At 46.6% G+C, this 24,403-nt stretch overlaps 1 protein-coding gene across 1 annotated transcript in view; it reads left to right on the plus strand.

Moving 5' to 3' along the window:
• Nucleotides 1-7,693: 7,693 nt before the first annotated feature.
• The window catches only part of KLHL42 (kelch like family member 42), a 28,100-nt gene continuing 11,390 nt past the window's right edge, over nt 7,694-24,403 (plus strand). Inside the window, exon 1 of the mRNA XM_084811383.1 lies at nt 7,694-9,723. Coding sequence (XP_084667509.1) covers nt 8,861-9,723 — 863 coding nt within the window. The 5' untranslated portion in view covers nt 7,694-8,860. The remainder of the gene's footprint in view (nt 9,724-24,403) is intronic.

Below are 24,403 nucleotides of genomic sequence, written 5' to 3' on the forward strand. Positions count from 1 at the left end.
ATAATAATAATAATATTTAAACATTACAATATACCGGTGACTCAGGTGAGAACAGGCCATGGCTGCGGCGATGGTGTATGAGGCAATTGGTGGGAAGCAGGTGAGGGGGGCGGGCAGAGGGGAGGACGGGCAATGAGGCCTGTTGAGATGCTGTCTAGCTGGGCAGGAGGAGGATCCCATTACATGGGTTGCCAGGGGAAGGAGTGGGACAAAAGGGCCATTGGCTCATGCACCACTCCCCCTGATGGTTTCAGATCTGCTTGGGTGCAGAGGTCCCTCCCTACCTTTTCTAGTATGAAGTTGCACCCTGGATTTGAACCTATGACCTCCTCCATGTAAACCTTAACTGTTCCACAAGCTTAGTGCTCCTCCTGCAACCTCCTGTGATCCTGGAGTAAATGACTGGATCCTCAAACTGACAGCAGCTGGGAGAAGATAAGTGCTCCGGGATGTCTCTGTGTCCCATCTGCTTCTCTGGCTGAGTCCATAGGACTTGCTCTATGGTGTTTGTAATCCGGGTTCAAGTTCTGGGAGCAGCCTGTCTTTCATCCTCGACATGACCATTGCTGTTTAGGCATGCAAAAGGTTAGTAGGGCCATATTCCCTCAATTACGCAGATGATACCACCCTAATGGCAGAAAGCCAAGAGGATCTAAAGAGCCTCTTATTGAGGGTGAAAGTGGAGAGTGCAAAAGCTGGTTTGAAACTCAACACTAAAAAAATGAAGATCATGGCATCTGGCACCATCACTTCCGGGCATATAGAAGGGGAAGAAATGGAAGCAGTGACAGATTTTATTTTCTTGGGCTCCAAGATCACCGCAGACGGTGACTGTAGCCAGGAAATTAGAAGACGCTTGCTCCTTGGGAGGAAAGCTATGGCAAACCTAGACAGCATAGTAAGAAGCAGAGACATCACCTTGCCGACAAAGGTCCGTCTAATCAAAGCTATGGTTTTCCCAGTAGCAACGTATGGCTGTGAGAGCTGGACTATAAGGAAGGCTGAGCGCCGAAGAATCGATGCTTTTGAACTGTGGTGCTGGAGAAGACTCTTACGAGTCCCCTGGACTGCAAGGAGGTCAAATCAGTCCATCCTAAAGGAAATCCACCCTGACTGCTCATTGGAAGGACAGAGACTGAAGCTGAAGCTCAAATATTTTGGCCACCTAATGTGAAGAGAAAACTCCCTGGAAAAGACCCTGATGCTGGGAAAGATTGAAGGCAAAAGGAGAAGGGGACGGCAGAGGGTGAGGTGGCTAGACAGCATCACCGATGCAATGAATATGAACTTGAGCACGCTCCGGGAGAGAGCGGAGGACAGGAAGGCCTGGTGTGCTATGGTCCATGGGGTCATGAAGAGTTGGACACAACTTAATGACTGAACAACAATTCCCTCAATTCTCCTCAATGTGGTTTGAATGGATACCTCCAGTTTCCTCACCTCATGCCCTGTTTGGTGACCTTTTGAAGGTTGCTGCTATCAGTGAGTGGTTGTATCTTCCCTTGTTGCCTGCACTAGTCCCTCCCTTTCTCTGTTTGGCAAAATACTCTTTGCTTCCTAAGTGGGTCTTAAACCCTCATCCCAGGGCGGGGTGCACGTGCTGCGTCTTTTTTGCAGGCCTCCTGTCAAGGCAACTCTTTGGGGGCTATCGTATGGCCTCTCCTTCCTTCCTTTTGCATGCTGTGATCAAAAATGGCACTTGTAAATGGCGTGCGGCATGAGGAGAGTCATATCTCTGTGAGCAGGGATGCCTGGGGCTCATGGCTGCTGGTGTCTTCCTACCTGTACCACAACGGCTGTCATGGTGGAAGGTGCTGTGGCATCTTGCATCTGCCAGATCGTGTGTTGGGGGAAGGAGGATATATTGAGGGCATTCCCCCGTCACTATGAATGGATGGGCTCCTGTGTCTGGCTGACAAGGGGGCATCCCCTGCGACATCTTTGCAATTTCTCTGCCACACTGCAGGCACTGGTGGGGTTGCCACGGATGCTGGTGCCATGGCTGATATTTTTGTTCCACTGTGTGCTTTTCAGAGCAGTGTGTTTTCCTCTTCCCTTTTGGGTTGGTTGAGGATATGGTAGATGTTGCTTGTGATGATGTAGTGGTGGTCTATCCCTTCCCCTGCTGTAAAATGGCATATATAAGATTCCTCTGCACAGCATACTGGGAAATCCCTTTAAAGTGCTGTATAACCGGTATTTAACCCACCTAAAACTAAGTAAAATAAATCTGAGAATAACTGACTTATGTGCATCTGTTGATGCAGGTATTTGATGCAGATCTAGATATTTGGTATCTAATGAATCTGGTTTTATTGGGAGCAAGTTGCAGAGATTATTTTACAAGTTATTTCATACACATTACTGTTAGCAGCATTAAGATTTCTTCTGGGTATATTAATGGTGTAATCCCATTGCAAAACCATGAACTGCTTGGCAACTGAATTACCACGGCTCAAATTGAGCTGGCATCCAGGTGGTAAATGCCCAAGGTGCACAAATTAAAAACTGGTTGACAGACTACATTATACATGGTAAAGCTTATGTGTTTAGCAGAGTTTACAGAAGGAGGGAAGGGGCAGTTACCATTAGGAGATTTATTTTAAGCAGCAATTTATTTGTTAATTTTAAAATATCTTTATTTTCAACAAAATAACTATGGATGTTTCGGGGGGTGGGGGGGTGTATAATAATGGAAATATCTGAACAATTGAAACATCTATTTTGGTATTATTTTGTCATAATAGTAATTAAACATTATATATAAAAATGAAGTACTACATAAATGCCAAGTATTAAGAAAAAATCTCCATGTATGCTGCCAGTATACCCCTGAATAGCAGATGATCGGGACAAACTGGAGGGAGGGAATCGCCTTCATGCTCTGCTTGTGAGCTTCCAAAAAGCATCTGGCTGACCAATGTCTGAAACAGAATACTGGGCTAGATTGACCTTGGTCTGATCAAGCAAGGCAACTGTGACTAAGATTAGGCTGTAAATTAGTCCACCCTGGCAACAAAGTGACATAATGCTGCGAGTGTAGAGAGAGCCATCATATGCAATAAAACACCATCCTGTGCTTCACAGAACAAAAAGCCCTCACAAGCGCATGACTCTAACGGAATGCACCAGTACAGAGGAGATTTTCTATCTGCCTGACCCTGGGTTTAGACTCTTAGGGAGCCTTCTTCACCTGAGTCAGGTACAAAGAAATTCTATTCTGGAGCATTTTGCCTGCTACATTAAACAGATTGAGTGTCGCCACCATGATCTGGCAGAGAACACATGCTTCCTTTCTATGCCTTGGTGATCGTGGCGCTCCTTGATCCGTGGAGAATACCTTCCATGAAAAGAAGCTGGCCTGGCTTTTACCTCCTAGAAATACCTGAGAACAGGCACCTGCAATCCTTCTAAACATTAATAACGAGAGACAAATAACAAGGAAGAAACAGGTAGGTCAAGTGTTCTGTAACAAATAAAAACGTATTTGTGGCTTCAGTTCTCTCAGGTATGTACGACATGGCCTTCTTTATAGGCTGCAAAAGACCACATACATACTGCACTCTACCAAATGCAAGTGAAATGTGCCTACCAACGGCCTAAATAATTTTACTTAATTATTTGCCTTTTAATAATTTCGTCAATTAAATTTCAATTGGCAAATTTCAAGGACTGTATGGCTTTATATTACAACTTTCTTCCCATCCCCACCCTCTTTTCTTAATATAAGATGCAGAGGTCTATTCTCTTTGAGAAATCATGGAGGATGGGTGAAGTGCTGGATGACTGAAGGAGGGCTAATGTTGTCCCTATATTCAAAAAAGGTAAAAAGGAGGAACCTGGGAACTACATACCAGTCAGTCTGACATCAATCCCTGGGAAAATTCTGGAGCAGATGATAAAGCAATCCATCTGGAAGCACCTTGAAAACAATGCAGTGATTACTAGAAGCCAACAGGGATTTGTCGAGAACAAATCCTGCCAGATGAATCTGATCTCATTTTTTGATCAAGTAATCTCCCTAGTGAACCGTGGGAATGCTGTGGACATAATATACCTCGACTTCAGCAAAGCTTTCGACAAAGTGCCCCATGAGATCCTGATGAGCAAACTAGCTCAAAGTGGGCTAGATGAAACAACGATCCGGTGGATCCACAGTTGGCTACAGAATCGGACTCAAAGAGTGCTTATCAATGGGATCTTCTCAAACTGGGGAGAGGTAACAAGTGGGGTACCGCAGGGCTCAGTCCTGGGCCCAGTGCTCTTCAACATTTTTATTAATGACTTGGAGGAGGACGTGCAGGGAATGCTGATCAAATTTGCAGATGACACAAAACTGGTGGGATAGCTAATACCCTGGAAGACAGAAACAGAATTCAAAGTGATCTTGATACACTGGAGCGCTGGGCAGAAAACAACAGAATGACATTTAATAGGGATAAAGGCCAAGTTCTGCACCTAGGAAAAAGAAACCAAATGCACAGTTACAAGATGAGGGAGACATGGCTCAACAACACTACAAGTGAGAAGGATCTTGGAATTGTTGTCGATCACAGGCTGAATATGAGCCAACAATGTGATGTGGCTGCAAAAAAGGCAAATGCTCTTTTGGGCTGCATTAATAGAAGCATAGCTTCCAAATCCCGGGAAGTACTACTTCCCTCTACTCAGCACTGGTTAGGTCCCATCTGGAGTACTGTGTCCAGTTCTGGGCACCACACTTTAAGAAGGATGCAGACAAGCTGGAGAAGGTTCAGAGGAGGGCAACCAAGATGATCAGGGGACTGGAAACAAAGCCCTATGAGGAGAGACTGAAAGAACTGGGCATGTTTAGCCTTGAGAAGAGAAGACTGAGGGGAGATGGGATAGCGCTCTTCAAGTACTTGAAAGGTTGTCACAGAGGGGAAGGCCAGGATCTCTTCTTGATCATCCCAGAGTGCAGGACACGGACTAACGGGCTCGAGAGACAGGAAGCCAGATTCCGGCTGAACATCAGAAAAAGCTTCCTGACTGTTAGAGCAATACGACAATGGAACCAATTACCCAGAGAGGCGGTGGGCTCTCCCCCACTGGAGGCATTCAAGATGAGGCTGGACTACAATCTGAACTACAATCAGCTCCAGGTCTTGTTTTTACTGACTGTATGGATGTCTGCCACCTTTGGCTACAAAGGATGTAGTCAATCTGATTTCGGTGTTGACCCATCTGGTGATGTCCATGTATAAAGTCGTCTTTTAGCTTGTTGGAAGAGAGTGTTTGTTATGCACAGTGAGTTGTCTTGGCAAAATTCTATCAGCCTATGTCCCGCTTCATTTTGTTCTCCCAGACCATGCTTGCCTGTAATTCCAGGTGTCGTTTGACTACCCACCTTAGCATTCCAGTCTCCTGTAATGAAAATAACATCTCTTTTTGGCATATTATCCAGTAGGTGCTGCAGATTCTCATAGAACTGAACTACTTCTGCTTCTTCAGCATCTGTGGTTGGGGCGTATACTCAGTGGTAAATGCAGCAGTGACCTCCCACTATAGGCAAAGCCCAGACAGACACTAATGGCTTTTATAATACTGCTTCAATAGTACTGTAGTGAGTACTACTACAATATTAGATCTCACTACAATAAAATTCAACTGAAATGCCTAACAAAATATTGTTACAAATGTTGGCTGACAATTCCTTGTTGAGTTGATTGCATGTTAGTGGTCAGAGATGACCAACTGGTATTTCTGCAGTAGATTTGAGTCCCCACCCTTATAAAAGGGAATGTGCCTAATAAAAGTGAATCGCCACTAATTTGGGAAGGTGGCACCCTTTAATTGGGGTGGAGGAAGAGAATGGGCAGAGAAACAATTTGGAGCTAAATATGAAGTTTGACCTTGAGAGAGTGGGAGTTGAGATTCGTTAGGTGGAGACAGTTAGCTAAAACGGGCCGGGGCGGCAGCCTTTGGAGCAGCAGGGAGACTGCAGAATTTAATAGCTGGGAATCTGATGCAAGGTTAGCAGTGTTCTTTCGTCCCAAATATGGAGAACTCTGCAAAATTTTCACCCATCCCTAGAAATGCATACCACCCCAAATTTTCTTTTTGTCACCCAACATCAACTTTTTGTGCAAGGGCTAGTTTGTGCAAAAAAGCATGCAAAGCAGCAGAACTTTCAATTCCAGTCCCAGGTCCATTGAACACCATGAAGTATACTTCTGTGTTCAGCTGAACGTCTGAACCCACTCTGTTAGATACTTAGTTGGCCATATTCTCCTCCAGAATCATTGCCATGCATCATTCACACACACACATGAACTTGTGACATGTGTACATGTAGACCTGCACTCGTTATACAGGGTCACAGCAAGCTTTTGAGGATTCTGCAACCTGGGCCCATATATCTGAATCAGGTGTGGGCAGCCTTTGTGGCCCCGAGGACCACATGTAGTGCCACGTGGGCCACACGTGTGTGCGTACACATGCAGAGCCATGTCAACGGGGAACCGCCCTCCCCTTTCAAGACGAGGCAGAACACATCATGCGACATGCTGGGCTTGATGAATCCAAGGCTGGAGTTAAAATTGCTGGAAGAAACATTAACAGTCTCAGATATGCAGATGATACCACTTTGAGGGCTGAAAGCGAGGAGGAGCTGAGGAACCTTATGACGAAGGTGAAAGAAGAAAGTGCAAAAGCTGGGCTGCAGTTAAACCTTAAAAAAACAAGATTATGGCAACCAGCTTGATTGATAACTGGCAAATAGAGGGAGAAAACGTGGAGGCAGTGACAGACTTTGTCTTTCTAGGCGCAAAGATTACTGCGGATGCTGACTGCAGCCAGGAAATCAGAAGACGTTTACTTCTTGGGAGGAGAGCAATGACAAATCTTGATAAACTAGTGAAGAGCAGAGACATCACACTGACAACAAAGGTCCGCATAGTGAAAGCAATGGTATTCCCTGTTGTAACCTATGGCTGCGAGAGCTGGACCATAAGGAAGGCTGAGCGAAGAAAGATGGATGCTTTTGAACTGTGGTGCTGGAGGAAAATTCTGAGAGTGCCTTGGGCTGCAAGAAGATCAAACCAGTCCATACTCCAGGAAATAAAGCCAGACTGCTCACTTGAGGGAAGGATATTAAAGGCCAAACTGAAGTACTTTGGTCACATCATGAGAAGACAGGACACCCTGGAGAAGATGCTGATGCTAGGGAAAGTGGAAGGCCAAAGGAAGAGGGCCGACCAAGGGCAAGGTGGATGGATGATATTCTGGAGGTGACGCACTCGACCTTGGGGGAGCTGGGGGTGGCGACGGCCGACAGGAAGCTGTGGCGTGGGCTGGTCCATGAAGTTACGAAGCGTCGGAAGCGACTGAATGAATAAACAAGTGTAGACATACATCTAAATAGTGACTTAAAGTTAGCAAGACTCCTCCATCAGATTGAGTGACACAGGAGGAACTAATATAGTGTAGTGGTGGAGAGTTTAAGCTCACCCAGTTCAGCCCTTGCCTCAGCCATGAATTTACGAGATGTCTTTTGGGAAGCCACGTTTCTCACCCCCTGGGCGAGAAATAATCACATGTGCATTACTTGATCTCCACATACTCAGGTGCTGCCAGTTATCAAGTGTGTACTGATATATTGAAAACTATATTTAATAGTTTTGAGGTGATCTGAAAGTTCTATCTGTGATGACCCCTTCAGACAGAATAATATCATAATGTTGTATTTATTTATTCTTTTTTGGCGTTTTATAAACTGTCCTTCATCCACTAGGGATCCCAGGGTGTACACAACATTTTGAAAAACATATCCAACAAACACCATACAAGCTCAACAATGACAGCTCTTGTACACATAGAATCATAGAATAGTAGGGTTGGGAGGGGCCCTCGAGTCCAACCCCTGCTCAGTGCAGGAACCTAAGTCAAAGCATCCCTGATGGATGGCTGTCCAGCCTGACCTTGAAGGCCTCCAGTGTGGGACAGCCCACTGTCTCCCCAGGTAACTGGTTCCGTTGTAGTCTTGCTCTAACAGTCGGGACGTTTCTCCTGGTGTTCAGCCGAAATCTGGCTCCCTACCACTTGAGCCCACGATTCCGCGTCCTGCACTCTGGGATGATCGAGAAGAGGTCCTGGCCTTCCTCTCTGGGACAACCTTCAAGAACTTGAAGAGCGCTATCAGATCTCCCCTCAGTCTTCTCTCCTCAAGTTAATTGTAGCTCTCTGTCTCTTACCCGCAATATGGGGACAACCCTGGCCTACCTCTAGGGCTGTTGTAAGGATCGGCGCGCCAATGAGCGCCATCCTTTAAGCAAGACAAGCCCTAGATGGCATGTATGCGGTATGTTTCTAGTTCTTGCAACAACGCTCGGCGGCCTCCTCGAGCATCAGAAGCCCGCCTCCACAGTTCCGTCCGCTGGTGTCGGACTGGTGCGGGCACCGCGCTCCTAGGCAGGCCCTCGCCCGCGCCCGCTGGCTTCGCCTGCGGCAAGGGAGGCGCCCGGGCCCAGCCAGAGGGGCTCCCGGTCCCGTGGATGGATCCTGGCCCTGACGTCCAGCCCTGGGCCGCTTCGTCCGGACGTCTCCGGCGCCAGCGGCCGGCGCGCCTCTGGCAGGGAGCGGCGTGACGCAGCTGCCCGGCCGCCGAGCTGGGCGCGGCAGAGCAGGGGGCGCGGGAGGCCGGGCGCGCCGCAGCCGGCCTTTTCAGGGCTTTTCCCGAGGCGCGGCGAAGCGCGGCCGCCTCCCGCCCCGCCCTCTTCCCGGCCGGCGGGTGGGGAAACGGGGGCAGCAGAGGAGAGGAGAGAGAGGAGAGGAGGAGGAGGAGCGCGGCTCGTTCCGCGGCGAGGGCGCGACGGGCGCCGAGCCGGTGCGGGCAGGGGCGATGTCCGGCGCGCAGCAGCCCCTGCGTGAGGACGGTGGGCCTCCGGAGGAGGAGGAGGAGGAGGAGGTGGTGCAGATCCAGCTGGGCGACCGGAGCTTCCCGGCTTGCAAGAGGCGGCTGATCGCGCAGAGCGACTACTTCCGCGCGCTGTACCGCTCCGGGATGCGGGAGGCCGCCGGGCGGGGCGCGGAGGCGCAGCAGCTGCGCGGCGGGCTGAGCGCCGTGGGCCTGGAGCTGGTGCTGCGCTTCATCGCCACCTCCCGCCTGGCCGGGCTGGAGCCGGACGGCGAGGGGCGGCCGCCCCCGCTGGAGGAGCTGGTCGAGGCGGCCTCCTACCTGCAGGTCACGCCGCTGCTGCGCCGCCTCGCCTCCCAGGTGCGGCTGGCCAACTGCCTGGAGCTCCGCCGGCTGGCGCAGGCCTACGGCCTCCGGGAGCTGCAGGACGCCTGCCTCGACTTCATGGCCGGCCGCTACCACCAGGTGCTGCGCAGGCCGGAGGCGCGGGCCCCGCGCCTCCTGCCCCCGGCCCTGCGGCAGCAGCTGCGGGGCCGGCGCGCGAGGGGCCCCGCCGCCCTGGTGGCCGTCGGGCGCGTCGCGGGCCCCGCCGCGCCGGGCCGGCTCTCCGCGGAGGACGCGCCCTGCGCCATGCTGCGGTACGACGAGGCGGCGCGGAGCTGGCTGCCGCTGCCCAGCCGCCCGCCTCCGGACCTGGCCCGCGTGCGCGGCTCCGCCTCGGCCGTGCTGGACAACTACCTGTTCGTCGCCGGGGGCTGCCGCGTCGCCAGCCAGGACATCTCGGCGGCCCACTGCTACAACCCGTGCCTGGACGAGTGGGGCCAGGTCGCCCCCATGAACCAGAAGAGGTGAGCCCGCGGCAGCCCGCCGGCGCCCCCCCCCCCCGGAAGCCGAGCCAGGCGCCTCCGCACGACACGGGCCCGGCCTCCCGCGGCGCGCTTGCCGCGCCTCGCGCGACGCCCCCTTCGCGGCTCGGAATAACGGTGGGTGGGCTCGGCGCAGGCCGGGAAGTGGCGCCGGGCTCAGCTTGGAAGGGGGCCGCGCGGCGGGCGCGCGCTCCTTCGCAGCTTCGGTGCAGGGGCGGAGGGAGCCTGCCAGAGGCGCAGCTGACGCGGCGCCGGGCGGGGCAGCTCGGCAGACAGCAGGGGTACTTCGAGGTGACCGGGGCCGGATGGGACGCTGGCCCGCTCCAGGGCAGGGAAATGCGAAGCTCTGCCTTCAGGCAAAGGATACAAAGAAAGACTCATAGAATCATAGAATAGTGGGGGCCCACAAGGCCATCGAGTCCAACCCCCTGCTCAGTGCAGGAATCCAGGTCAGAGCATCCCTGACAGGTGGCTGTCCAGCCTCGTCTTGAAGGCCTCCAGTGTGGGAGAGCCCACCGCCTCCCCAGGTAATGGGCTTCATTGTCGTACTGCCGTAACAGCCAGGAGGTTTTTCTTGATGTTCTGCTGGAATCTGGCTTCCTGTCGCTTGAGCCCATGATTCCGTGTCCTGCACTCTGGGATGATCGAGAAGAGATCCTGGCCTTCCTCTCTGTGGCAACCTTTCACGCACTTGAACAGCGCTCTCATATCTCCCCTTAGTCATCTCTTCTCAAGGCTAAACATGCCCAGTTCTTTCAGTCTCTCCCCATAGGTCTTTGTTTCCAGTTTGTTTCCAGTTGAGGCACATGCAGGTGACTCAGGTACCTGGTCTGGCAGTAGCACATATGAAAGGGAGCTCGGGGGTCACAAGCGGAACCTGAACCAGCAGTGTGATGCGGCTGCAAAAAAGGCTAATGCAGTTTTAGGCTGCATCAGTAGAGCCATCCTTTCCAAGTCACGAGAAATACTAGTTTCACTTGCTCTGCACGAGTCTGACCTGAACTGGAGTAATGTGCCCAGTTCTGGGTGTTGCATGTTAAGAAGAATGTAAAGTCAGAAGGGGTTCAGAGGAGGGCAATAAAGGTGGTCTGGGGTATGGAAAACGAGAGGCCCTTTTGAGGCACAGTTACCTGCAGTGGCCCGTTTGTCCAGCACGTGTGAAACGGCCTTCTCCTGTGTTGTCCTCAAACTGTGGAATGCGCCCCATTGAGAACTGGACTGGCCCCACTCTCTTAGCCTTTAGAAAGGGTGTGGAGACCTCTTCACAGTTTGGCCTTTTGAAATGTGTAGTTTTTAATGGTTGACTGCTTTTAATGTTCTTGTTTTTATGGTTGCGAGGATTTGTTGTCTTGAACTGTTGCACACTGCCTTAATGGCTTTTTAGTGGTTTGTTGTTTATTCACTCAGTCGCTTCCGACTCTTCATGACTTCATGGACCAGCCCATGCCAGAGCTTCCTGTCGGCCATCGCCACCCCCAGCTCCCCACGGTCGAGTCCGTCACCTCCAGAATATTATCCATCCACCTTGCCCTTGGTCGGTCCCTCTTCCTTTGGCCTTCCACTTTCCCTAGCATCAGCATCTTCTCCAGGGTCTCCTGTCTTCTCATGATGTGGCCAAAGTACTTCAGTTTAGCCTTTAATATCCTTCCCTCAAGTGAGCAGTCTGGCGTTATTTCCTGGAGTATGGACTGGTTTGATCTTCTGGCAGTCCGAGGCACTCTCAGAATTTTCCTCCAGCACCACAGTTCAAAAGCATCCATCTTCCTTCGCTCAGCCTTCCTTATGGTCCAGCTCTCGCAGCCATAGGTTACTACGGGGAATACCATTGCTTTCACTATGCGGACCTTTGTTGTCAGTGTGATGTCTCTGCTCTTCACTAGTTTATCAAGATTTGTCATTGCTGTCCTCCCAAGAAGTAAACGTGTTCTAATTTCCCGGCTGCAGTCAGCATCTGCAGTAATCTTTGCGCCTAGAAAGACAAAGTCTGTCACTGCCTCCACGTTTTCTCCCTCTATTTGCCAGTTATCAATCAAGCAAAATGTTAATAGAGAATAAGCAGAGGCCCTGTGCGCAAAAATAGAAGGAACTGAGTATGTTCAGTCTGGAAAAGAGAAGATTGACGAGGGAGATGGGAGAGTTCTTCGGATCCCTGGAGAGGGCAAATATTTGCCCTCTGCTGCTCCAGAGAACTAGACCTAGTGGGTTGAAGTTACAGAATGTTAAGAGAAACCTCTTGATGGTAAGAGCCTTTTGGCATTGAAACCAATCAGCTTGAGGTGTGCTCTCCCACGCTGGAAGTCTTGAAGCAGAGGCTGGACAGCCATCTGTTGGGGACGCTCCAGCTCTGGTCTTCCTGCATCAAGCAAGGGCTTGGACTTGATGGCTTATAAGATGTGCTACAGCTCTGATTCTAAGCCAAACATCAACTTCCTGGAGGCTTAGTAGGGGCAGCAGGCCTTGTGCTGTGATATTCTTGGAGCTTCCCATGGATTCTGTGTCCATACAACCTACTGTCATAAAGCACATTTCAGCCACTGAATACTGCTGTTAGAGGAACGGAAAAGAATTTGAGACATATGACTCAAGCCAGCTACTGGCAGACAGGGAAGACCAGATAATTAGGAGTCTGCCCTAGGCACAGACTAAGTGTTTAGTTTTGACATGGCCCTGTTCTGTCTTAAATTGTCTGCATTTAGAATCAAAGGCATAAGAGGAGGATTTCCACTCCATTACATTCTTTGAATTAACACCCATTTTTTATTCTGGTAGGAAAGTGCATGGGTAAATTAATTGCTATGATCAATGTATATGGGCCAAATATTGATTCTCCATCTATGTTTCATGATTGTTTTGCTAAACTGATTGATATCGCTTATGATTATTTGATTGTGGGTGGGGACCTTAATGAGGTCTTAGATCCTTTGTTAGATAGGAGTACACCTTCTCCTAAGACCCAGCTGCTGTGAGACTGGCACTCTAGGCTTACATGATGGAATGTGGTTTAATTGATGCTTGGAGAATTTTACATCTTGCCGACAGAGAGTATACTTTTATTTTAACAGTTCATGGTAATTGTTTTAGATTAGACTCTTTTTTGATCTCTACATCTTTAGTATGCCAAATTAAAGATTGCAAGATTGACACATTGGTAGTGTCAGATCACACCCCAGTATATTTGGAACTGCAATTTTCTGACACTCCTAGGGCCCCCGGTCTTTGGTGGCTGGGGAATGCTGGGAGTTGTAGGACTTCCTTCTGTCTAAACATGCATAGGATTGTGCCCTTAATGTTTCTCTTCTCAATGATGAGAAGTTTCAAACTCAGATGTTAGCTGAACTAACAGTATTTTAATACTAATGAGGGTACGGTGGGTTCGTGTGCCATTGAGTGGGAGGCCAGTAAAGCTTTTAATAAGGGGCTGAATTATAGCTTATGCTTCTTACCCAAAAAAACTTTTAAGAAACTCAACAGACGGTTTTAAATAAGAAGCTGAAATCTCTTATAGCTCGGTTTGCCATTTCCCCCACTGCACAACTTTATCAAGAGTTGCAGAACACTAAGCATGAGCTGAATAATATTCTTTCACAGCAGGTGGAATTTGCTCTGACTTGTTTACGACAGAAATATTGGGAAAATGGTGAACGTCCTAGTAAGATCCTTGCACATCGTCTTAAACAGCATCAACATCAAAATGTCATTTCAGCTATTAAAGATCATCGAATCATAGAATAATAGGGTTAGAAGGGGCCTATAAGACCCCTGCTCAAGGTAGGAATCCAAGTCAAAGAATCCATGACAGATGTCTGTCCAGCCTCGTCTTGAAAGCCCACCACCTTTCCTCTGTCTTTTACTATGCATGTATCTGAAGAAAGCCTTTTTGTTGCTTTTAGCATCCCTTGCTAACCTCAGCTCGTTCTCAGCTTTAGCCTTCCTGATGCCATCCCTGCAATTCTGTGCTACCTGCCTGTACTCTTCCTTTGTAGCTTGGCCTTCCTTCCACTTCCTATATGTGCCCTGTTTTGTTTTCAGGTCATCTCACTCATCTCGACTTTTCAGGTCATTTTGTGAAGCCACATTGGCTTCTTCCATTGTCTTCCACCTTTTTGTCTTGTTGGAATTGTTTGTAATTGTGCCTTTAGAATTTCCTTTTTTAAAAACTCCCACCCATCTTGTACTCCTTTTCTCCTTAGAGTCGCTTGCCATTGGACATTACTTATTGTTCTGAGTTTATTAAGATCAGCTTTCCTAAAATCCAGAGTACGCGTTTGGCTACACTCGGCTTTTGCTTCCTTTAGAACCAAGAACTCCAGTATAACATGGTCGCTTTCCCCCAGAGTTCTCAGAACTGCTGCTTTATCCACTAAGTCGTCTCCATTGGTTAGGATCAAGTCAAGGATAGCCGATCCTCTAGTTCCTTCCTCCACTTTCTGTAGGAGGAAGTTATCCGCCACACAAGTCAGGAATTTCCTGGAGGGGCCATATTTTGCAGAATTTGTCTCCTAACAAATATCGAGGAAATTGAAGTCTTGAGCCAGACATCCTAGAGAGTGAAGTCAAGTGGGCCTTAGGAAGCATTACTAACAACAAAGCTAGCGGAGATGACAGTATTCCAGCGGAACTATTTAAAATCCTAAAAGATGATGCTGTTAAAGTGCTGCACTCAATATGCCAACAAATTTGGAACACTCAACAGTGGCCACAAGACTGGAAAAGGTCAGTTTACATTCCAATTCCAAAGAAGGGCAATGCCAAAGAGTGTTCAAATTACCGTACAATTGCGCTCATTTCACATGCCAGCAAGGTGATGCTCAAAATCCTACAAGCTAGGCTTCAGCAGTATGTGAACCGAGAACTACCAGAAGTACAAGCTGGGTTTCGAAGAGGCAGAGGAACTAGAGATCAAATCGCCAACATTCGCTGGATCATGGAGAAAGCAAGAGAATTCCAGAAAAATGTCTATTTCTGCTTCATTGACTGCGCTAAAGCCTTTGATTGAGTGGATCACAACAAATTGTGGCAAATTCTTAAAGAGATGGGAGTACCAGACCACCTTACCTGTCTCCTGAGAAAACTGTACGAGGGTCAAGAAACAACAGTAAGAACCGGACATGGAACAACCGATTGGTTCCAAATTGGGAAAGGAGTACGACAAGGCTGTATATTGTCGACCTGCTTATTTAACTTATATGCAGAGTACATCATGAGAAACGCCGGGTTGGATTAATCACAGGTCGGAATTAAGATTGCCGGGAGAGTTATCAACAACCTCAGATACACAGACGATACCAACCTAATGGCAGAAAGCGAAGAGGATCTAAAGAGCCTCTTGTTGAGGGTGAAAGTGGAGAGTGCAAAAGCTGGTCTGAAACTCAAAAAACATTAAAAAAAACTAAGATCATGGCGTCTGACCCCATCACTTCCTGGCATATAGAAGGGGAAGAAATGGAAGCAGTGACAGATTTTATTTTCTTGGGCTCCAAGATCCCTGCAGACGGTGACTGTAGCCATGCAATTAAAAGACGTTTGCGCCTCGGAGGAAAGCTATGGCAAACCTAGTCAGCATAGTAAGAAGCAGAGACATCACCTTGCCGACAAAGGTCCATATAATCAAAGCTATGGTTTTCCCAGTAGCAACATATGGCTGTGAGAGCTGGACTATAAGGAAGGCTGAGCACCAAAGAATTGATGCTTTCGAACTGTGGTGCTGGAGAAGACTCTTATGAGTCCCCTGGACTGTAAGGAGGTCAAATCAGTCAATCCTAAAGGAAATCAACCCTGACTGCTCATTGGAAGGACAGAGACTGAAGCTGAAGCTCAAATATTTTGGCCACCTAATGTGAAGAGAAAAGTCACTGGAAAAGACCCTGATGTTGGGAAAGATTGAAAGCAAAAGGAGAAGGGGACGGCAGAGGCTGAGATGGCTAGATAGCATCACTGATGCAATGAATATGAACTTGAGCACACTCCGGAAGAGAGCGGAGGACAGGAAAGCCTGGTGTGCTGTGGTCCATGGGGTCACGAAGAGTCGGACACGACTTAACGACTGAACAACTACTACTACTACCACCACCACCACCACCACCACTACTACTACTACTACTACCACTATATCATGCTTCCTTGAAACATTAGCTACTTGGTTTTCAAAAGTTTCATCCTTGACTTATCCTTGATTGGGTGGCTGGTAGTTGACTCTGACCACCATGTTCCTTTTATTCTTTGTTCCATTTATTTCAACCCAGATGCTCTCGATGGGGCTACCAAGCTCATCCTCCTGTATTTCTGTGCAGAGATATGTATTTTTAACATATAGTGCAACTCCACCTCCCTTTCCGTTCCTTCTGCTGTTTCTGAACAAGTTGTATCCTTCAATTGCTGTATTCCAATCATGGGAGTCATCCCATCAAGTTTCAGTTACACCTGTCAAGTCATAATTTCCCTCCCGTATTAAGATTTCAAGTTCGTTCTGCTTGTTTCCCATACCCTGGACGTTAGTATATAGACATCAAAGACCATGTGCTTTATAGTCTGGCTTTCTTCCTATATGTTTCGAAGACTATTATTGGGTGCTATTAGAGCTGTTGTTGTGTCCGTTGTGATGCATGAGCTTTCGTCCCTTGTTACCCCCAACTTTACGTCTCCCTCCCCATAGGATTCAGTGTAAAGCCTGTAGGATTCATTTTAAAAATGAGAGTGGCAAATTATATACTTTCCCTATAGACATAAATTCACAATTTTTAAAGTTTTATTCGGATCTTTACAGTACTAGTAGCAAGATATCAGGGCAAGATATGGATACTTTTTTTCTCAGATTAATCTTCTGTGCTTAGATTCTTCACAACAACTGTGCCTTTTAGTTCCTCTGCGTTTAGAGGAAATTATGAATGCAATCATGAAAATGAACACTGGGAAATCACTCAGTCCCGATGGATTCCCAATTGAATGGTATAAAACATTCTCCAGTTTTTTAGCTCCAAAGTTGTACTGTCTCTATAACCATATTTTTGAGGTGGGCTGCTTTCGTCATCGTTAAATGAAGCTTATAGTACCATGATTCCTAAGCCTGGCAAAGATCATACCTTTTGTGCTAACTATCGGCCTATATCATTAATTAATGTAGATATCAAAATAGTAACAGCAGTCTTGGCCGATAGATTGCAACAAGTTGTGGCCATATTGATTAGACCGGACCAGGTGGGATTTATTAAAAATAGACTGGGGGCTGATAATCTTAGATTAGTTGTCGATCTAGTCGCTTGAAACTCTGAAAGAATTGACCAGGCGGCCATCATTTCTTTGGATGCAGAAAAGGCCTTTGACAAAATTCATTGGAAATTTATTTTTACCACATTGACTAATTTTAGTTTTCCAATAGAATTTTTGAAATGGGTTAAAATTTTATACTCGGTTCCAAGGGCAAGAGTAATGACTAATGGTATATTTTTGGCTTTTTTATTTTTACTTGGGCGGGGCACTAGACAAGGTTGTCCACTTTCTCCATTGATATTCAACTCATGCTTGTGCAATTAGGCAAAATAGTAATATTCATGGATTTGGCCATTTTGGCTTAGAATTTAAAATAAGGATTTATGCTGATGATCTTTTGTTGTTTATTTCAAAACTCCAGTTGCTGGTTCCAGCTTTGATGAAATTGATTAATACTTTTGGTGAATTGTCTGGCTATTGAATTAACTGGTCAAAGTCAGAAATAATGCCGATTGGAGGTAGGGTATACTCTAATGTATTAGCCAATTGGCAATTTCGACAGTGCCCAGAGTCTGTTACTTACTTGGGAATAATTATCTCTAGAGATATATCTAGAGGTTAAATTTAAATAAGTTGATTAATGATATTTCACGAGATATAGATAGATGGGCATCTTTAAAGTTGAGTTTATGGGGTAAGGTTAATACACTTAAGATGAATACTATACCTCAAATTATTTATGTTTGTGAAGGAAATATCCAAGGCAGGTTAGGCTGAACAGTCAGAAATTTATTAAAGCACATCACGACTGTGGGAGAAACAGACAAAACTGTGTCTCCCTCAAATAAAAGAAACGGGATGCATTTATTCAGACTGAAAGTTGGAGAACAAAGAAAACACACTATGCATGCTCAGAAACCAATTAGTACTCAGCAACAGTCTTATCAGCACAGCAGCCTTCTTATCTTTAGGGATGAGTTACTTTGGTGGATAGGAATTCCTGCTTATGAGCCAGTTACAATTACCCTCTCATGGTCAGACACACACACATTCTCAATCCCCCCTGAACCATACTACTTACAAGACCTATTCACGCCTACCTTCACAATCCCCCCTTTGAGCTTATTAGGGTCACCATCCATGCTTGTATTGTTGTCAGTTGTTCTATCTCTCTACCTCTCTCTTTCTCCTCTTTTCACATTTATCTTTGCATTATACTGTCCATCTGGTGCAGTTCAGCTTTATGTGCAGTTTTAGTAAGGAATTTGATACAACATTTAATCAATTCAATGATCAGATGGAACAAAACAATACAAACAACAGTTATGCTTCTTACATTGCACATCTTGCTAGCTGGCTGTTTCTGGTAGATCTAGGGTGTTTCATCATTTTAGTCTGATTTAGTGGGATTTGGATCATTGGTGTGCTTCTGTGGGCGTGGACAGGCTCATGGCTGCAGATCTAGCAGATGGATACATTCAAGTCTACCTGAATCTGGTTCTCTACTTTCAGGAAAGTGTATTTTGCTTTCATGCAACTGAAGATGTCAAGCAGAAGCAAGATGCAGGTGAGCCACATCAAGAAAATGTGCCTCTGGTTGATGCTGAGACAACTTTCTTCACTAACAGGTGCTAGGCTTATGCTCACCTCACCAGCAAGTGCTTGGCTCACTACTGGTCCTTTAGAGGTGACTATTTTGTAACCCAGAGGAGGCCAAAGTGCTAAAAGTTCAAGATCTAATACAATAGCAGGAAAAAGGGCAACAAGCCAGTACCACGATGGCAACCAGAGATGTTCTTCTTTTTTGGGCCGAAAATGACCCACAGGGCTGATGAACTCTGTGTTAGGGCACATCCAATGTTGTCTGGTTCTGGGGCACGTTGTCTCCGGGGGGGGCAACACTTTCTTGCAGTGGGATGCGGGATCCAGGTAGGCTGTCTTTGCAGTTTTACGGCAGTGTGGGAGGACAACAGCACATGATGGGGCTTTTCTCAGTGAGGCTCACGGGAAGGCTTTTTCTGATAGACTTTCATGTACTCAATCTCTAGGCTACAGGTTGTGACACTGTATCATAGGAATGTCTGGAAGCACTTTTTAACCTGTGAATGGAAAGCCTTCACATGCTTCATTAACACTCGGCAATAATTCAACACAGCCTCATCCCTTAAATGCAAGTTAGTAAGATGTTCTTTAATAGGTGCTGAAGATGGGAGTCTCATGGGTCTTCTTATAAGGATCTCATGGGCACTGTCATGGGGCCCTAGCCGGCCTCTTTCAGTCTACTCCAGTAGCCAACTCCAGACACAGACAAAAGGATTATTTTCAAGGCTGTATTCCTTTTACAACTTATAACTCTATCACCAGCGACTAAGCTATGAACAGCAGAGTAACCTATGCCCAGGTTAGAAACAGTTGGCCCCCATTTGAATGAGAATCACTTGCAGACTCTGAACTTATGGGCTAGGGAGAGTCCCTCCCCTTTTCCCTTGGGTCCTCTGGACACAACTGTTGCTTGCACGCCAAACAGGCACTATGCCTCCTTTCCGCACCCTCCATAGCTCGTTCGTCTTTGCATCTGCGTCGAACATCCAGCCAGCCCTCCTCCCGCACTCTTTCACTCCCAGGACTGCTATCTATTTCTGGAATGCCGGCAGGAGGAATCTCTGCCAGCTGCAGGGCCTAGGAGGGATGAGCGCGGTCCTCTCCCACGGACGGCTGTTCCTCCTCAGAATCAGAACTGCTCTGAGATTCTATGGGTTCAGTGTCCACCCTGACAGGCACTGAGCACAGTTTGTCAGTGCAAAGTGGCACGTATGTTTATCAGGGCCAAAGGTAGAGCATCTGGCCATTTAAGTCCAGTTTCAGCACAGATTTTGGCTAATTTGTTCTTTAAGACTCCATTCTTTTTTTTCTTTCTTTTTTAACCAGCCCTGCTGGCTGGGGATGGTAGGAGCACTGGAAATGCTGTTGAATTTGCAGAGCTTTGTACACACAACTACTAATACCTGTTTAAAAGAACAACATTTCTTCATCTGAATGAAATCTATATGTTAAAAGAAAGCGCACACGTCTCTTAACTCTCAGTTCAGCCACTCTTGTTTCCAGGGGAGTGACGGAGCGCTGTACTTTGGGGCCGGCTATCTGAGCAGATGGTGCACCTTCTTTCAGATGAGAACAGATAACAAACTAATTCACTCAGGATTTTATACAGCAAGTCTCACTAAGTTAGGAAACTGTCAGAAAGTGCACACACACACTCCCGGCCCCCTTCAGCAAGGCCTTTCTCTTTGGGCAGCAAAATAAGTTTTCTCACAGTACAGAAAGAAGCATTCCTTATCAGTTAGAAGGTACACAGTGTGAAGAGCGGATACAGTGCATTGTTTTAGCTTCCGTTAGTAGGGAAAAAGTGGCTTTCACTCTGTGTGAATACAGCTATGAGAACAAACTCTAAAATCATGAAAATTTCCTGCTTTCTAGCAAATCAGTGTACTTGTGCTATTGATTACTGCGTTATTACTGCATATGATTCTGGGCAAATTCACACCTGACTGGTTGCCAGTCTTCTGAAACTAAATCTAACACATTCTCTCCTTGAATTCTCACAGATTCTATATGCAGTTGTGAAGCAATTAAAACAAATCATATATCGTTAAGCTTGCTAGGCTATATAAAAAGCAAAAAGACAATGCAAGAAAATAACAATAACATAACAATGGGATGATGTGCAACACATAGGATTTCCAATCCACTGTTACGTCAGTGTACAACTATATCTCACCAGTGACTTTCAGTAAAAGTTTACCCTTGCTGAGACCACTTTAAAATTTCATTCTCATCTTGACAGCATCATTCTAGCACATGCAGCATCCCTCAACAAATACTTAGTTTAGTTTGCATTTTCTTCTTGGTGAAGTAGCACTGGTATACATAGAAGGTTGAGCCTAAGCTATAATGCATGTTCAAACACATTAGCTAATACATGACCGTACAGACGATCCTCGGCCAACACTCTCTATTGCTAGTCACACACAGTCATTGCATCTTGATTTTTATATGGGAGAAGCTGCTGCTGCTGTAGCTTTTAGGTGACATATAGGACAATCTGTCTAGCAGACCCAAAGGACAGGCATTTGATGACTAAGAGGAGTAAAAAACTCTCACTCCTACATGGCGAGAACAATAGCCACAAATACAGATATAAAGACATTTTCTCTAAAAGCAAAAACGAAATTACTGAGTACATTAAAACACATTATCCACATTTATGCACCTTTCTTGATCTAAGTCACTGTGGCACCTTTATCCCTTAGGAGAATGACTCAGTCGATTCTACCCTTATTATCTGCTACTACAAGGTGGGGAAGAAGGACCATGGGTGCTACTAGGTGGCCGTCCAGGGAGCGCCACAAATGGACAGTGTACTGACAACAACCAGTCAGTATCGACTTTTCTTTTTTCAACATTTGGGCCTGATTTTGGCGTTGTGCAACATCTTCAAAAGTTGCCATGGGAGGCTGGCTTATTGCTGAAAGGAATAAGGAAGTAGCCCTAGAGAGGGCAAAAAGTTCTACTACTTGAGCAGAAGTAGTTAGGCAAAAGAGTTTGTTCTATTACAGTATGGGAAGTGCAGACAGCATTTCTTGGACAAGACCCATCTACAAAATACACACCATCTACGTTAATCAGTGGCTCATCTGACAAGTCTGGACGTGGCTTTGCCAGGTGCTCAGCCACTTCTAAACAGTCATAAGGGATGCTTTCAGAAGCATCAGGCAGCAAAGAAGCAGGATGTGGAGTAGAACAACGTTGCACTGTAACATGACTGCTTTGTTGTTCAGTCGTGACCGACTCTTCGTGACCCCATGGGCCATAGCACGCCAGGCCTTCCTGTCCTGCACTCTCTCCTGGAGCGTGCTCAAGTCCATATTCATTGCATCTGTGATGCTATCCAGCCATCTCATCCTCTGCCGTCCCCTTCTCCTTTTGCCTTCGATCTTTCCCAGCATCAAGGTCTTTTCCAGGGAGATTTCTCTTTGCATTAGGTGGCCAAAATATTTGAGCTTCAGCTTCAGTATCTGTCCTTCCAATGAGCAGTCACTGCTAGAGAGATGCAAAATGTCATACCTGAAGAGACATGACTGAGGTAGGTGCAGTCTTTGTTTTAAGTAGAAGAGCTGCTACTGGGTGAGGTACACAGAGTTAAAAGAGAAGGTAACATTATTTCCAGAGGTTTGAACAAGGAGGGCAGCGGCTGCAAAATCAAGGAAAGTCCTGTAATATGTTACTAGTCAGTTCTTATTTCTGTGCTTTTAGGTAAGCACACTAAGAGCACAATATTTTTTTCATAACAGAACGGAATAATTAGGAAGCCCAAGTTGTTTTAGAACAATGCTTGTTCCTACTTACGGAGGGATCAAAGCTCACTGCCTAAAATGCAATGGACTGAAGGCTTAACAACGCTGGCAACATTTGAAAGATTGATACATAGGCATAACTTGCAAATCAACTTATATTTGGATATCTGGTCTGCTCTTACTGAAGTTTATGGGTAACCTACTCTTTTTCTCTCTTTCTCCCTAGAATATTGTAGTATTTGAAACTGAGGATTTTAGAATATGTGGTTATATTTTTATTTTTTTTGGTTTTGTTATATTTTTTGTTGGTTTTGTTTTGTTAAAACTCACAATAAAAAATTGATTTTAAAAAAAGAAATAACACCCGTAGAGTTTGACTTGTGGATTGCTCCATTCATTTGTGGCCATTGAGAGTATACAAGGTTTGCATCAATGGTGTATTGAGCTTTTCAAATTCAGCACACTTTACTAAAGTGTGTTCTGCTTAGAACACACTTGCTATGAGAAGTGACTTAGGGCGCAATCCTATGAAGAGAGTCGGGAGCTGCCGAGTATCCAATGCAGGGCTTCTGGGCACAGAGGCGATCTTTGCCTCTGCTCTCCAGCTGCCCTGCATTTCCACTAGATGGGTGATGGGTGATCCCTTCCTCAAGGGGGAGGGAAGGAAACATCATATGGCCGCCACTGCCTCAGTCTCCTCCCCTCCCCACCTCTGAGAATGCTCCCTTTTCTGTCTCTGCACCCTGTTTCCTAGTGCAAAGACGTGGCTACGAGGGGAGGGGGTGGGGAGTGCAGTTTCTGTGCTCTGAGAGCCCTGTCTCTGACCTGGGAGCCCAGAAACTGAGAAATCCTATGCCCCACCAGACGCTGTCTAGGGGACATAGGATTTCTCCCTTAATCTAGACAAAAAATGGGAACACTTTCCTACAGGTTGTTGTTGTTGTTGTTCAGTCATTCAGTCGTGTCTGACTCTTCGTGACCCCATGGACCATAGCACGCCAGGCCTTCCTGTCCTGCGCTCTCTCCCGGAGTGTGCTCAAGTCCATATTCATTGCATCGGTGATGCTGTCTAGCCATCTCATCCTCTGCCGTCCCCTTCTCCTTTTGCCTTCAGTCTTTCCCAGCATCAGGGTCTTTTCCAGAGAGTTTCCTCTTCGCATTAGGTGGCCAAAATATTTGAGCTTCAGCTTCAGTCTCTGTCTTTCCAATGAGCAGTCAGGGTTGATTTCCTTTGGGATTGACTGATTTGACCTCCTTGCAGTCCAGGGGACTCATAAGAGTCTTCTCCAGCACCACAGTTCGTAGCGTGATCTTAAGCAAAGGGGATATTTCATGTATCTTCCTCATGTGCCTTTGGTATCGCTCATATAATGGAATGCAACCCATGTGAAGGGCTGGGGTTTTTTGTAGGTACGCTGCATCTGTCTCCTCCTAGTGGCAAGTCCTGCCACAAGAAGGAAGCGTGTTGAGCTTTTCTGATTTGATAAGGGACAAAGTCATTAGCCCAAAGATTTGCAAAACCCGAGGAAGCGGGCTTATCACTGCATGTAATGTCCATTAATTACAGAACACTGTATGAGAAAAGATAGATGGGGGCTGTTGCTTTCCTTGTCCGCCTTGACAGTGTACTCTGCCTGGATATGTTGCCATCATAGGTCGTACAGAAATATTTTAAAATAAATAACATGTATGTAAATAAAATAGAAATCAAATAATACAAAACATTTGATGACTAACATCAGGTTGTCACTGGCTTGTGAATGTGCATCACAGATATAAATATATTTTATTTACTACAATGATGTCCAACTTTTTTACCATGATGGAACTCAAGACATAGGAGTCCAGCGCTGTCTCCCATCCAGGCATTGACCAGGCCCAGACCTGCTTGGACAGACAGCCACTTCATATGTCTTCACGTCATGACACAGATAGAACTTTCACATCACCTTAAACACAAATGCTGTTCACTGGAGTCAGTTCGTGCATTCAGCTGTCATTCATCAAGCAGAACAACCAAACACATGTATGGACCTGGTGTCTGCTTACCTGGAAAACTTGTGTATGGTCTAACTTAACATTTATAACCTTGGAATGTTTAT

This window comes from Heloderma suspectum, chromosome 7 (assembly GCF_057233095.1).
Source record: "Heloderma suspectum isolate Gila_16-S chromosome 7, 16-S_ref, whole genome shotgun sequence".
NCBI classification, from domain to species: Eukaryota; Metazoa; Chordata; class Lepidosauria; order Squamata; family Helodermatidae; genus Heloderma; species Heloderma suspectum.